Raw genomic sequence first — 16,025 nt, 5'->3', positions numbered from 1 at the left:
GAGGGAGAGGGAAGGAAGGAGGGGTGGAGGAGGAGGGAGAGGGAGAGGGAGGGAAGGAGTGGTGGAGTGATAGAGGGAGGAGGAGGGAGAGGGAGGAGGAAGAGGAGGAGGAGGAGGGAGAGGGAGGGAGGGAGGGAGGGAGGGGTGGAGGACGAGGGAGAGGGAGGGAAGGAGTGGTGGAGTGATAGAGGGAGGAGGAGGGAGAGGGAGGAGGAGGAGGAGGGAGAGGGAGGGAGGGAAGGAGGGATAAAGGGATGAGGAGGGAGAGTTGGAGAAGGGAAGGTGTTGGAGGGGTGGAGGATGTGGCGTGGGGGTAAGGGACAGGAAGAAAGCCTAAATTAGCACAAACGTCAGTAAATACCTGTTGGCAGTATTAAGTGACGTTTGTTGGCAGTTCGGCACCTAATGTCTATTGACATTTGACACACGCAAGTACAAAAGGGAGGAAGTTAATCAGCGACCTGAACATCCATCCATAGCCTTGTATTCCCCTTTCTCCAACATTGAAATAATCCGTACCATCATCATTCTATAGCCTCCAGGCACACAGACAAACTGTCCATGTTAATCTTCCTCTCTCCGTCTCTCTCCCAGCTTACATGTGTTTTATCCATTTAACCAGAAGAAGACCCTTTTAGGTTACAACTTTCCAGGAAGGGATCACAAGAAGGAAGCAGGAAGTAGTCCGTGTTTACATACGTGTGTTACATTCTAGTCCAGACCAGCCCTCCAGACAGGTCTTATTCCCGTTGTAGTCGCAGGTGTAGTGCCCGAAGAACTCGTCTCGGGGTCGGCAAAACTTGTTGCATCCGAAGCCATAGTAGTGCTCGTCACAGCTGACCCGGATCTGATAGTCAAACTGACCAATAGGACCGTTGTGGCTGAGCTTCTGCCACTGATGGCTGGGGTTGATCATCCCAGAGTGGGATGCCTTCTCAATCACCTGACCATCACCACCTAATGGGTCATAGATATACAATCAGTTAGAATATATAGTTAACAGGTTACTATCCTTACGAGAAAGACAGAATCACTGTTAAAAAGACTGTTAAATGCATGTCTGAGCATGTAGAGTACCCCAGTATGAGTCATAATACCCATAAAATAATACCCATAAAATACCCCATAATACCTAGAAAATAATACCCATAAAATAATACCCATAATACCTAGAAAATAATACCCATTATACCTATAAAATAATACCCATAAAATAATACCCATTATACCTATAAAATAATGCCCAGAAAATAATAACCATAATACCCATAATACCCATAAAATAATACCCATTATACCCATAATACCCATAAAATAATACCCATTATACCTATAAAATAATACCCATAAAATAATACCCATAACATCCCCATAATACCTAGAAAATAATACCCATTATACCTATAAAATAATACCCATAAAATAATACCCATAATACCCATAAAATAATACCCATTATACCTATAAAATAATACCCATAAAATAATACCCATTATACCTATAAAATAATGCCCAGAAAAGAATACCCAGAATTACCAGATAAGAATACCCATAAAACACTCATAATACCTAGAAAATAAAACCCATAAAGATTACCCATAATACCCATAAAATAATACCCATTATACCTATAAAATAATAATACCCAGATAATCCCACCCACTCAACCTATGACCATAGACCACCCTCTCAGCCCATCCCACCTATCACTATAGACCACCCTCTCAGCCCATCCCACCTATCACTATAGACCACCCTCTCAGCCCATCCCACCTATCACCATAGACCACCCTCTCAGCCCATCCCACCTATGACCATAGACCACCCTCTCAGCCCATCCCACCTATGACCATAGACCACCCTCTCAGCCCATCCCACCTATGACCATAGACCACCCTCTCAGCCCATCCCACCTATGACCATAGACCACCCTCTCAGCCCATCCCACCTATGACCATAGACCACCCTCTCAGCCCATCCCACCTATGACCATAGACCACCCTCTCAGCCCATCCCACCTATCACCATAGACCACCCTCTCAGCCCATCCCACCTATCACCATAGACCACCCTCTCAGCCCATCCCACCTATCACCATAGACCACCCTCTCAGCCCATCCCACCTATGACCATAGACCACCCTCTCAGCCCATCCCACCTATCACCATAGACCACCCTCTCAGCCCATCCCACCTATCACCATAGACCACCCTCTCAGCCCATCCCACCTATCACCATAGACCACCCTCTCAGCCCATCCCACCTATGACCATAGACCACCCTCTCAGCCCATCCCACCTATGACCATAGACCACCCTCTCAGCCCATCCCACCTATGACCATAGACCACCCTCTCAGCCCATCCCACCTATCACCATAGACCACCCTCTCAGGCCATCCCAACTATGACCATAGACCACCCTCTCAGCCCATCCCACCTATGACCATAGACCACCCTCTCAGCCCATCCCACCTATCACCATAGACCACCCTCTCAGCCCATCCCACCTATCACCATAGACCACCCTCTCAGCCCATCCCACCTATCACCATAGACCACCCTCTCATTCCACCCCACCTATCACTATAGACTACCCTCTCAGCCCATCCCACCTATGACCATAGACCACCCTCTCAGGCCATCCCACCTATGACCATAGACCACCCTCTCAGCCCATCCCACCTATGACCATAGACCACCCTCTCAGCCCATCCCGCCTCTCACCATAGACCACCCTCTCAGGCCATCCCACCTATCACCATAGACCACCCTCTCAGCCCATCCCACCTATCACCATAGACCACCCTCTCAGCCCATCCCACCTATGACCATAGACCACCCTCTCAGCCCATCCCACCTATCACCATAGACCACCCTCTCAGCCCATCCCACCTATGACCATAGACCACCCTCTCAGCCCATCCCACCTATGACCATAGACCACCCTCTCAGCCCATCCCACCTATCACCATAGACCACCCTCTCAGCCCATCCCACCTATCACCATAGACCACCCTCTCAGGCCATCCCAACTATGACCATAGACCACCCTCTCAGCCCATCCCACCTATGACCATAGACCACCCTCTCAGCCCATCCCACCTATCACCATAGACCACCCTCTCAGCCCATCCCACCTATCACCATAGACCACCCTCTCATACCACCCCACCTATCACTATAGACTACCCTCTCAGCCCATCCCACCTATGACCATAGACCACCCTCTCAGGCCATCCCACCTATGACCATAGACCACCCTCTCAGCCCATCCCACCTATGACCATAGACCACCCTCTCAGCCCATCCCGCCTATCACCATAGACCACCCTCTCAGGCCATCCCACCTATCACCATAGACCACCCTCTCAGCCCATCCCACCTATCACCATAGACCACCCTCTCAGCCCATCCCACCTATGACCATAGACCACCCTCTCAGCCCATCCCACCTATCACCATAGACCACCCTCTCAGCCCATCCCACCTATCACCATAGACCACCCTCTCAGCCCATCCCACCTATCACCATAGACCACCCTCTCATTCCATCCCACCTATCACTATAGACCACCCTCTCAGCCTATCCCACCTATGACCATAGACCACCCTCTCAGCCCATCCCGCCTATCACCATAGACCACCCTCTCAGGCCATCCCACCTATGACCATAGACCACCCTCTCAGCCCATCCCACCTATGACCATAGGCCACCCTCACAGCCCATCCCACCTATCACTATAGACCACCCTCTCAGCCCATCCCACCTATCACCATAGACCACCCTCTCAGCCCATCCCACCTATGACCATAGACCACCCTCTCAGGCCATCCCACCTATCACCATAGACCACCCTCTCAGACCATCCCACCTATCACCATAGACCACCCTCTCAGCCCATCCCACCTATCACCATAGACCACCCTCACAGCCCATCCCACCTATCATAATAGACCACCCTCTCAGCCCATCCCACCTATCACCATAGACCACCCTCTCAGCCCATCCCACCTATCACCATAGACCACCCTCTCATTCCATCCCACCTATCACCATAGACCACCCTCTCAGCCCATCCCACCTATCACCATAGACCACCCTCTCAGCCCATCCCACCTATCACCATAGACCACCCTCTCAGACCATCCCACATCTTTGGATGGATGGATGGATCTCTCTCCCCCTGACTGGGGACCCTCCCACTGCCTGCCTCTCTCCCCCTGACTGGGGACCCTCCCACTGCCTGACTGGGGACCCTCCCACTGCCTGCCTCTCTCCCCCTGACTGGGGACCCTCCCACTGCCTGACTGGGGACCATCCCACTGCCTGCCTCTCTCCCCCTGACTGGGGACCCTCCCACTGCCTGCCTCGCTCTCCCTGACTGGGGACCCTCCCTATGCCTGACTGGGGACCCTCCCACTGCCTGCCTCTCTCCCCCTGACTGGGGACCCTCCCACTGCCTGCCTCTCTCACACTGACTGGGGACCCTCCCACTGCCTGACTGGGGACCCTCCCACTGCCTACTGGGGACCCTCCCACTGCCTGCCTCTCTCCCCCTGACTGGGGACCCTCCCACTGCCTGACTGGGGACCCTCCCACTGCCTGCCTCTCTCCCCCTGACTGGGGACCCTCCCACTGCCTGCCTCGCTCTCCCTGACTGGGGACCCTCCCTATGTCTGACTGGGGACCCTCCCACTGCCTGACTGGGGACCCTCCCACTGCCTGCCTCTCTCCCCCTGACTGGGGACCCTCCCACTACCTGCCTCTCTCCCCCTGACTGGGGACCCTCCCACTACCTGCCTCTCTCCCCCTGACTGGGGACCCTCCCACTGCCTGCCTCTCTCCCCCTGACTGGGGACCCTCCCACTGCCTGCCTTTCTCCCCTTGACTGGGGACCCTCCCACTGCCTGACTGGGGACCCTCCCACTGCCTGCCTCTCTCCCCCTGACTGGGGACCCTCCCACTGCCTGACTGGGGACCATCCCACTGCCTGCCTCTCTCCCCCTGACTGGGGACCCTCCCACTGCCTGCCTCGCTCTCCCTGACTGGGGACCCTCCCTATGCCTGACTGGGGACCCTCCCACTGCCTGCCTGCCTTCCCCCTGACTGGGGACAAAGCCACACTCGCCACAGCCACCAGTAATTACAGAGTGAGACTGACACCAGAAACCACAGTCACATCCAGCCAGGACTCCTGCCAACCAACACTCAGCACTTTCTCCTACTTCACTCACTGTATTCTGTCCTTCTCATACACAGGCCACTCTCCCACACAGACACACTCGTTTGTACACACAGGCTACAAACAAGACAAGTCAAGAGTTAAGTCACACACACACAGAGAGAGAAACATGCATAAAGTCAAGTATTTAAACAAGTATCTACTGGGCAAATCCTTGGTAACGGAATTACACAGTCTCAGATTGTTCACTTTAAAATGTATACACAGACTGACCCAGAGAGAGACAGACATACACACACATGTATGGTGGTATTATACATGTTGTATTGTAGATATGTAGTGGTGTATTATAGTGGTGTAATGTTGTATTATAGTGGTGTAATGTTGTATTGTAGTGGTGTAATGTTGTATTGTAGTGGTGTAATGTTGTATTGTAGTGGTGTAATGTTGTACTGTAGTGGTGTAATGTTGTATTGTAGTGGTGTGATGTTGTATTGTAGTGGTGTAATGTTGTATTGTAGTGGTGTAATGTTGTATTGTAGTGGTGTGATGTTGTATTGTAGTGGTGTAATGTTGTATTGTAGTGGTGTAATGTTGTATTGTAGTGGTGTAAAGTTGTAATGTTGTATTGTAGATATGTAGTGGTGTAATGTTGTATTGTAGTGGTGTAATGTTGTATTGTAGTGGTGTAATGTTGTATTGTAGTGGTGTAATGTTGTATTGTAGATATGTGGTGGTGTGATGTTGTATTGTAGTGGTGTAATGTTATATTATAGTGGTGTGATGTTGTATTGTAGTGGTGTGATGTTATATTATAGTGGTGTAATGTTGTATTGTAGTGGTGTAATGTTGTATTGTAGTGGTGTAATGTTGTATTGTAGTGGTGTGATGTTGTATTGTAGTGGTGTAATGTTGTATTGTAGTGGTGTAATGTTGTATTGTAGTGGTGTAATGTTGTATTGTAGTGGTGTAATGTTGTATTGTAGTGGTGTAATGTTGTATTGTAGTGGTGTAATGTTGTATTGTAGATATGTAGTGGTGTAATGTTGTATTGTAGTGGTGTAATGTTGTATTGTAGTGGTGTAATGTTGTATTGTAGTGGTGTACTCTTGTATTGTAGTGGTGTAATGTTGTATTGTAGTGGTGTGATGTTGTATTGTAGTGGTGTAATGTTGTATTGTAGTGGTGTAATGTTGTATTGTAGATATGTGGTGGTGTGATGTTGTATTGTAGTGGTGTAATGTTGTATTGTAGTGGTGTAATGTTGTATTATAGTGGTGTAATGTTGTATTGTAGTGGTGTAATGTTGTATTGTAGATATGTGGTGGTGTGATGTTGTATTGTAGTGGTGTAATGTTATATTATAGTGGTGTGATGTTGTATTGTAGTGGTGTGATGTTGTATTATAGTGGTGTAATGTTATATTGTAGATATGTAGTGGTGTAATGTTGTATTGTAGTGGTGTAATGTTGTATTGTAGTGGTGTAATGTTGTATTGTAGTGGTGTGATGTTGTATTGTAGTGGTGTAATGTTGTATTGTGGTGGTGTAATGTTGTATTGTAGTGGTGTAATGCTGTATTGTAGATATGTGGTGGTGTGATGTTGTATTGTAGTGGTGTAATGTTGTATTGTAGTGGTGTAATGTTGTATTATAGTGGTGTAATGTTGTATTGTAGTGGTGTAATGTTGTATTGTAGTGGTGTAATGTTGTATTGTAGTGGTGTAATGTTGTATTGTAGATATGTGGTGGTGTGATGTTGTATTGTAGTGGTGTAATGTTGTATTGTAGTGGTGTAATGTTGTATTATAGTGGTGTAATGTTGTATTGTAGTGGTGTAATGTTGTATTGTAGATATGTGGTGGTGTGATGTTGTATTGTAGTGGTGTAATGTTATATTATAGTGGTGTGATGTTGTATTGTAGTGGTGTGATGTTGTATTATAGTGGTGTAATGTTGTATTGTAGTGGTGTAATGTTGTATTGTAGTGGTGTAATGTTGTATTGTAGTGGTGTAATGTTGTATTATAGTGGTGTAATGTTGTATTCTAGTGGTGTAATGTTGTATTGTAGTGGTGTAACGTTGTATTGTAGTGGTGTAATGTTGTATTATAGTGGTGTAATGTTGTATTGTAGTGGTGTAATGTTGTATTATAGTGGTGTAATGTTGTATTCTAGTGGTGTAATGTTGTATTGTAGTGGTGTAATGTTGTATTGTAGTGGTGTAATGTTGTATTGTAGTGGTGTATTGTTGTATTGTAGTGGGGTAATGCTGTATTGTAGTGGTGTAATGTTGTATTGTAGTGGTGTAATGTTGTATTGTAGTGGTGTGATGTTGTATTGTAGTGGTGTCATGTTGTATTGTAGTGGTGTAATGTTGTATTGTAGTGGTGTAATGTTGTATTGTAGTGGTGTAATGTTGTATTGTAGTGGTGTAAAGTTGTAATGTTGTATTGTAGATATGTAGTGGTGTAATGTTGTATTGTAGTGGTGTAATGTTGTATTGTAGTGGTGTAATGTTGTATTGTAGTGGTGTAATGTTGTATTGTAGATATGTGGTGGTGTGATGTTGTATTGTAGTGGTGTAATGTTATATTATAGTGGTGTGATGTTGTATTGTAGTGGTGTGATGTTATATTATAGTGGTGTAATGTTGTATTGTAGTGGTGTAATGTTGTATTGTAGTGGTGTAATGTTGTATTGTAGTGGTGTGATGTTGTATTGTAGTGGTGTAATGTTGTATTGTAGTGGTGTAATGTTGTATTGTAGTGGTGTAATGTTGTATTGTAGTGGTGTAATGCTGTATTGTAGTGGTGTAATGTTGTATTGTAGTGGTGTAATGTTGTATTGTAGATATGTAGTGGTGTAATGTTGTATTGTAGTGGTGTAATGTTGTACTGTAGTGGTGTAATGTTGTATTGCAGTGGTGTAATGTTGTATTGTAGTGGTGTAATGTTGTATTGTAGATATGTAGTGGTGTAATGTTGTATTGTAGTGGTGTGATGTTGTATTGTAGATATGTAGTGGTGTAATGTTGTATTGTAGTGGTGTAATGTTGTATTGTAGTGGTGTAATGTTGTATTGTAGTGGTGTACTCTTGTATTGTAGTGGTGTAATGTTGTATTGTAGTGGTGTGATGTTGTATTGTAGTGGTGTAATGTTATATTGTAGATATGTAGTGGTGTAATGTTGTATTGTAGTGGTGTAATGTTGTATTGTAGTGGTGTAATGTTGTATTGTAGTGGTGTGATGTTGTATTGTAGTGGTGTAATGTTGTATTGTGGTGGTGTAATGTTGTATTGTAGTGGTGTAATGCTGTATTGTAGATATGTGGTGGTGTGATGTTGTATTGTAGTGGTGTAATGTTGTATTGTAGTGGTGTAATGTTGTATTATAGTGGTGTAATGTTGTATTGTAGTGGTGTAATGTTGTATTGTAGTGGTGTAATGTTGTATTGTAGTGGTGTAATGTTGTATTGTAGATATGTGGTGGTGTGATGTTGTATTGTAGTGGTGTAATGTTGTATTGTAGTGGTGTAATGTTGTATTATAGTGGTGTAATGTTGTATTGTAGATATGTGGTGGTGTGATGTTGTATTGTAGTGGTGTAATGTTATATTATAGTGGTGTGATGTTGTATTGTAGTGGTGTGATGTTGTATTATAGTGGTGTAATGTTGTATTGTAGTGGTGTAATGTTGTATTGTAGTGGTGTAATGTTGTATTGTAGTGGTGTAATGTTGTATTGTAGTGGTGTAATGTTGTATTATAGTGGTGTAATGTTGTATTATAGTGGTGTAATGTTGTATTCTAGTGGTGTAATGTTGTATTGTAGTGGTGTAACGTTGTATTGTAGTGGTGTAATGTTGTATTATAGTGGTGTAATGTTGTATTGTAGTGGTGTAATGTTGTATTATAGTGGTGTAATGTTGTATTCTAGTGGTGTAATGTTGTATTGTAGTGGTGTAATGTTGTATTGTAGTGGTGTAATGTTGTATTGTAGTGGTGTAATGTTGTATTGTAGTGGGGTAATGCTGTATTGTAGTGGTGTAATGTTGTATTGTAGTGGTGTAATGTTGTATTGTAGTGGTGTGATGTTGTATTGTAGTGGTGTCATGTTGTATTGTAGTGGTGTAATGTTGTATTGTAGTGGTGTAATGTTGTATTGTAGTGGTGTAAAGTTGTAATGTTGTATTGTAGATATGTAGTGGTGTAATGTTGTATTGTAGTGGTGTAATGTTGTATTGTAGTGGTGTAATGTTGTATTGTAGTGGTGTAATGTTGTATTGTAGATATGTGGTGGTGTGATGTTGTATTGTAGTGGTGTAATGTTATATTATAGTGGTGTGATGTTGTATTGTAGTGGTGTGATGTTATATTATAGTGGTGTAATGTTGTATTGTAGTGGTGTAATGTTGTATTGTAGTGGTGTAATGTTGTATTGTAGTGGTGTGATGTTGTATTGTAGTGGTGTAATGTTGTATTGTAGTGGTGTAATGTTGTATTGTAGTGGTGTAATGTTGTATTGTAGTGGTGTAATGCTGTATTGTAGTGGTGTAATGTTGTATTGTAGTGGTGTAATGTTGTATTGTAGATATGTAGTGGTGTAATGTTGTATTGTAGTGGTGTAATGTTGTACTGTAGTGGTGTAATGTTGTATTGCAGTGGTGTAATGTTGTATTGTAGTGGTGTAATGTTGTATTGTAGATATGTAGTGGTGTAATGTTGTATTGTAGTGGTGTGATGTTGTATTGTAGATATGTAGTGGTGTAATGTTGTATTGTAGTGGTGTGATGTTGTATTGTAGTGGTGTAATGTTGTATTGTAGTGGTGTGATGTTGTATTGTAGTGGTGTAATGTTGTATTGTAGTGGTGTGATGTTGTATTGTAGTGGTGTAATGTTGTATTGTAGTGGTGTAATGTTGTATTGTAGTGGTGTAATGTTGTATTGTAGTGGTGTAATGTTGTATTATAGTGGTGTAATGTTGTATTATAGTGGTGTAATGTTGTATTCTAGTGGTGTAATGTTGTATTGTAGTGGTGTAACGTTGTATTGTAGTGGTGTAATGTTGTATTATAGTGGTGTAATGTTGTATTGTAGTGGTGTAATGTTGTATTATAGTGGTGTAATGTTGTATTCTAGTGGTGTAATGTTGTATTGTAGTGGTGTAATGTTGTATTGTAGTGGTGTAATGTTGTATTGTAGTGGTGTAATGTTGTATTGTAGTGGGGTAATGCTGTATTGTAGTGGTGTAATGTTGTATTGTAGTGGTGTAATGTTGTATTGTAGTGGTGTGATGTTGTATTGTAGTGGTGTCATGTTGTATTGTAGTGGTGTAATGTTGTATTGTAGTGGTGTAATGTTGTATTGTAGTGGTGTAAAGTTGTAATGTTGTATTGTAGATATGTAGTGGTGTAATGTTGTATTGTAGTGGTGTAATGTTGTATTGTAGTGGTGTAATGTTGTATTGTAGTGGTGTAATGTTGTATTGTAGATATGTGGTGGTGTGATGTTGTATTGTAGTGGTGTAATGTTATATTATAGTGGTGTGATGTTGTATTGTAGTGGTGTGATGTTATATTATAGTGGTGTAATGTTGTATTGTAGTGGTGTAATGTTGTATTGTAGTGGTGTAATGTTGTATTGTAGTGGTGTGATGTTGTATTGTAGTGGTGTAATGTTGTATTGTAGTGGTGTAATGTTGTATTGTAGTGGTGTAATGTTGTATTGTAGTGGTGTAATGCTGTATTGTAGTGGTGTAATGTTGTATTGTAGTGGTGTAATGTTGTATTGTAGATATGTAGTGGTGTAATGTTGTAGTGTAGTGGTGTAATGTTGTACTGTAGTGGTGTAATGTTGTATTGAAGTGGTGTAATGTTGTATTGTAGTGGTGTAATGTTGTATTGTAGATATGTAGTGGTGTAATGTTGTATTGTAGTGGTGTGATGTTGTATTGTAGATATGTAGTGGTGTAATGTTGTATTGTAGTGGTGTGATGTTGTATTGTAGTGGTGTAATGTTGTATTGTAGTGGTGTTATGTTTTATTGTAGTGGTGTAATTTTGTATTGTAGTGGTGTGATTTTGTATTGTAGTGGTGTAATGTTGTATTGTAGTGGTGTAATGTTGTATTGTAGTGGTGTGATGTTGTATTGTAGTGGTGTAATGTTGTATTGTAGTGGTGTAATGTTGTATTGTAGTGGTGTAATGTTGTATTGCAGTGGTGTAATGTTGTATTGTAGTGGTGTAATGTTGTATTGTAGTGGTGTAATGCTGTATTGTAGATATGTAGTGGTGTAATGTTGTATTGTAGTGGTGTAATGTTGTATTGTAGTGGTGTAATGTTGTATTGTAGATATGTAGTGGTGTAATGTTGTATTGTAGTGGTGTAATGTTGTATTGTAGTGGTGTAATGTTGTATTGTAGTGGTGTAATGTTGTATTGTAGTGGTGTAATGTTATATTGTAGATATGTAGTGGTGTAATGTTGTATTGTAGTGGTGTGATGTTGTATTCTAGTGGTGTAATGTTGTATTGTAGTGGTGTAATGTTGTATTGTAGTGGTGTGATGTTGTATTGTAGATATGTGGTGGTGTAATGTTGTATTCTATTGGTGTATTGTTGTTTTGTAGTGGTGTAATGTTGTATTGTAGTGGTGTAATGTTGTATTGTAGTGGTGTAATGTTGTATTGTAGTGGTGTAATGTTGTATTGTAGTGGTGTAATGTTGTATTGTAGTGGTGTAATGTTGTATTATAGTGGTGTAATGTTGTATTGTAGTGGTGTAATGTTGTATTGTAGTGGTGTAATGTTGTATTGTAGTGGTGTGATGTTGTATTGTAGTGGTGTAATGTTGTATTGTAGTGGTGTAATGTTGTATTGTAGTGGTGTGATGTTGTATTGTAGTGGTGTGATGTTGTATTGTAGTGGTGTAATGTTGTATTGTAGTGGTGTAATGTTGTATTGTAGTTGTGTAATGTTATATTATAGTGGTGTAATGTTGTATTGTAGTGGTGTAATGTTATATTATAGTGGTGTAATGTTGTATTGTAGTGGTGTAATGTTGTATTGTAGTGGTGTAATGTTGTATTGTAGTGGTGTGATGTTGTATTGTAGATATGTGGTGGTGTAATGTTGTATTGTAGTGGTGTAATGTTGTATTGTAGTGGTGTAATGTTGTATTCTAGTGGTGTAATGTTGTATTCTAGTGGTGTAATGCTGTATTCTAGTGGTGTAATGTTGTATTCTAGTGGTGTAATGTTGTATTCTAGTGGTGTAATGTTGTATTGTAGTGGTGTAATGTTGTATTGTAGTGGTGTGATGTTGTATTGTAGTGGTGTAATGTTGTATTGTAGTGGTGTAATGTTATATTATAGTGGTGTAATGTTGTATTGTAGTGGTGTAATGTTGTATTGTAGTGGTGTGATGTTGTATTGTAGTGGTGTAATGTTGTATTGTAGTGGTGTGATGTTGTATTGTAGTGGTGTAATGTTGTATTGTAGTGGTGAAGTGGTGTAATGTTGTATTGTAGTGGTGTGATGTTGTATTGTAGTGGTGTGATGTTGTATTGTAGTGGTGTAATGTTGTATTGTAGTGGTGTAATGTTGTATTGTAGATATGTGGTGGTGTAATGTTGTATTCTAGTGGTGTAATGTTGTATTCTAGTGGTGTAATGTTGTATTGTAGTGGTGTAATGTTGTATTGTAGTGGTGTAATGTTGTATTGTAGTGGTGTAATGTTGTATTGTAGTGGTGTAATGCTGTATTGTAGTGGGGTCATGTTGTATTGTAGTGGTGTAATGTTGTATTCTAGTGGTGTAATGTTGTATTCTAGTGGTGTAATGTTGTATTGTAGTGGTGTAATGTTGTATTGTAGTGGTGTCATGTTGTATTGTAGTGGTGTGATGTTGTATTCTAGTGGTGTAATGTTGTATTGTAGTGGTGTAATGTTGTATTGCAGTGGTGTAATGTTGTATTGTAGTGGTGTAATGTTGTATTGTAGTGGTGTAATGCTGTATTGTAGATATGTAGTGGTGTAATGTTGTATTGTAGTGGTGTAATGTTGTATTGTAGTGGTGTAATGTTGTATTGTAGTGGTGTAATGTTGTATTGTAGATATGTAGTGGTGTAATGTTGTATTGTAGTGGTGTAATGTTGTATTGTAGTGGTGTAATGTTGTATTGTAGTGGTGTAATGTTGTATTGTAGTGGTGTAATGTTATATTGTAGATATGTAGTGGTGTAATGTTGTATTGTAGTGGTGTGATGTTGTATTCTAGTGGTGTAATGTTGTATTGTAGTGGTGTAATGTTGTATTGTAGTGGTGTGATGTTGTATTGTAGATATGTGGTGGTGTAATGTTGTATTCTAGTGGTGTAATGTTGTATTGTAGTGGTGTAATGTTGTATTGTAGTGGTGTAATGTTGTATTGTAGTGGTGTAATGTTGTATTGTAGTGGTGTAATGTTGTATTGTAGTGGTGTAATGTTGTATTGTAGTGGTGTAATGTTGTATTATAGTGGTGTAATGTTGTATTGTAGTGGTGTAATGTTGTATTGTAGTGGTGTAATGTTGTATTGTAGTGGTGTGATGTTGTATTGTAGTGGTGTAATGTTGTATTGTAGTGGTGTAATGTTGTATTGTAGTGGTGTGATGTTGTATTGTAGTGGTGTGATGTTGTATTGTAGTGGTGTAATGTTGTATTGTAGTGGTGTAATGTTGTATTGTAGTTGTGTAATGTTATATTATAGTGGTGTAATGTTGTATTGTAGTGGTGTAATGTTATATTATAGTGGTGTAATGTTGTATTGTAGTGGTGTAATGTTGTATTGTAGTGGTGTAATGTTGTATTGTAGTGGTGTGATGTTGTATTGTAGATATGTGGTGGTGTAATGTTGTATTGTAGTGGTGTAATGTTGTATTGTAGTGGTGTAATGTTGTATTCTAGTGGTGTAATGTTGTATTCTAGTGGTGTAATGCTGTATTCTAGTGGTGTAATGTTGTATTCTAGTGGTGTAATGTTGTATTCTAGTGGTGTAATGTTGTATTGTAGTGGTGTAATGTTGTATTGTAGTGGTGTGATGTTGTATTGTAGTGGTGTAATGTTGTATTGTAGTGGTGTAATGTTATATTATAGTGGTGTAATGTTGTATTGTAGTGGTGTAATGTTGTATTGTAGTGGTGTGATGTTGTATTGTAGTGGTGTAATGTTGTATTGTAGTGGTGTGATGTTGTATTGTAGTGGTGTAATGTTGTATTGTAGTGGTGAAGTGGTGTAATGTTGTATTGTAGTGGTGTGATGTTGTATTGTAGTGGTGTGATGTTGTATTGTAGTGGTGTAATGTTGTATTGTAGTGGTGTAATGTTGTATTGTAGATATGTGGTGGTGTAATGTTGTATTCTAGTGGTGTAATGTTGTATTGTAGTGGTGTAATGTTGTATTGTAGTGGTGTAATGTTGTATTGTAGTGGTGTAATGTTGTATTGTAGTGGTGTAATGTTGTATTGTAGTGGTGTAATGCTGTATTGTAGTGGGGTCATGTTGTATTGTAGTGGTGTAATGTTGTATTCTAGTGGTGTAATGTTGTATTCTAGTGGTGTAATGTTGTATTGTAGTGGTGTAATGTTGTATTGTAGTGGTGTCATGTTGTATTGTAGTGGTGTGATGTTGTATTCTAGTGGTGTAATGTTGTATTGTAGTGGTGTGATGTTGTATTGTAGTGGTGTAATGTTGTATTGTAGTGGTGTAATGTTGTATTGTAGTGGTGTACTCTTGTATTGTAGTGGTGTAATGTTGTATTGTAGTGGTGTGATGACGTATTGTAGTGGTGTAATGTTGTATTGTAGTGGTGTGATGTTGTATTGTAGTGATGTAATGTTGTATTGTAGTGGTGTGATGACGTATTGTAGTGGTGTAATGTTGTATTGTAGTGGTGTAATGCTGTATTGTAGTGGTGTGATGTTGTATTGTAGTGGTGTGATGTTGTATTGTAGTGGTGTGATGTTGTATTGTAGTGGTGTAATGTTGTATTGTAGTGGTGTGATGTTGTATTGTAGTGGTGTAATGTTGTATTGTAGTGGTGTACTCTTGTATTGTAGTGGTGTAATGTTGTATTGTAGTGGTGTGATGTTGTATTGTAGTGGTGTAATGTTATATTGTAGATATGTAGTGGTGTAATGTTGTATTGTAGTGGTGTAATGTTGTATTGTAGTGGTGTAATGTTGTATTGTAGTGGTGTGATGTTGTATTGTAGTGGTGTAATGTTGTATTGTGGTGGTGTAATGTTGTATTGTAGTGGTGTAATGTTGTATTGTGGTGGTGTAATGTTGTATTGTAGTGGTGTAATGTTGTATTGTAGTGGTGTAATGTTGTATTGTAGTGGTGTAATGTTGTATTGTAGTGGTGTCATGTTGTATTGTAGTGGTGTGATGTTGTATTGTAGTGGTGTGATGTTGTATTGTAGTGGTGTAATGTTGTATTGTAGTGGTGAAGTGGTGTAATGTTGTATTGTAGTGGTGTAATGTTGTATTGTAGTGGTGTAATGTTGTATTGCAGTGGTGTAATGTTGTATTGTAGTGGTGTAATGTTGTATTGTAGTGGTGTAATGTTGTATTGTAGTGGTGTAATGTTGTATTGTAGTGGTGTAATGTTGTATTGTAGTGGTGTAATGTTGTATTGTAGTGGTGTAATGTTGTATTGTAGTGGTGTAATGTTGTATTGTAGTGGTGTAATGTTGTATTGTAGATATGTGGTGGTGTAATGTTGTATTGTAGTGGTGTAATGTTGTATTGTAGTGGTGAAGTGGTGTAATGTTGTATTGTAGTGGTGTAATGTTGTATTGTAGTGGTGTGA

The 16,025-nt window shown here is 40.6% G+C and overlaps 1 protein-coding gene across 1 annotated transcript in view; it reads right to left on the bottom strand.

Annotated features, from left to right (window-relative positions):
• LOC139377019 (protein jagged-1b-like) overlaps positions 1–16,025 on the bottom strand; it is a 145,361-nt gene that overhangs the window by 107,821 nt on the left and 21,515 nt on the right. Inside the window, exon 4 of the mRNA XM_071120089.1 lies at positions 700–957. Within this exon, the coding sequence (XP_070976190.1) occupies positions 700–957 (258 nt within the window). The remainder of the gene's footprint in view (positions 1–699; positions 958–16,025) is intronic.

This window comes from Oncorhynchus clarkii, chromosome 20, assembly GCF_045791955.1.
Source record: "Oncorhynchus clarkii lewisi isolate Uvic-CL-2024 chromosome 20, UVic_Ocla_1.0, whole genome shotgun sequence".
NCBI classification, from domain to species: Eukaryota; Metazoa; Chordata; class Actinopteri; order Salmoniformes; family Salmonidae; genus Oncorhynchus; species Oncorhynchus clarkii.
Note: the sequence above shows the minus strand (reverse complement) of the source record. Positions and strands in the feature narration are given on the sequence as shown.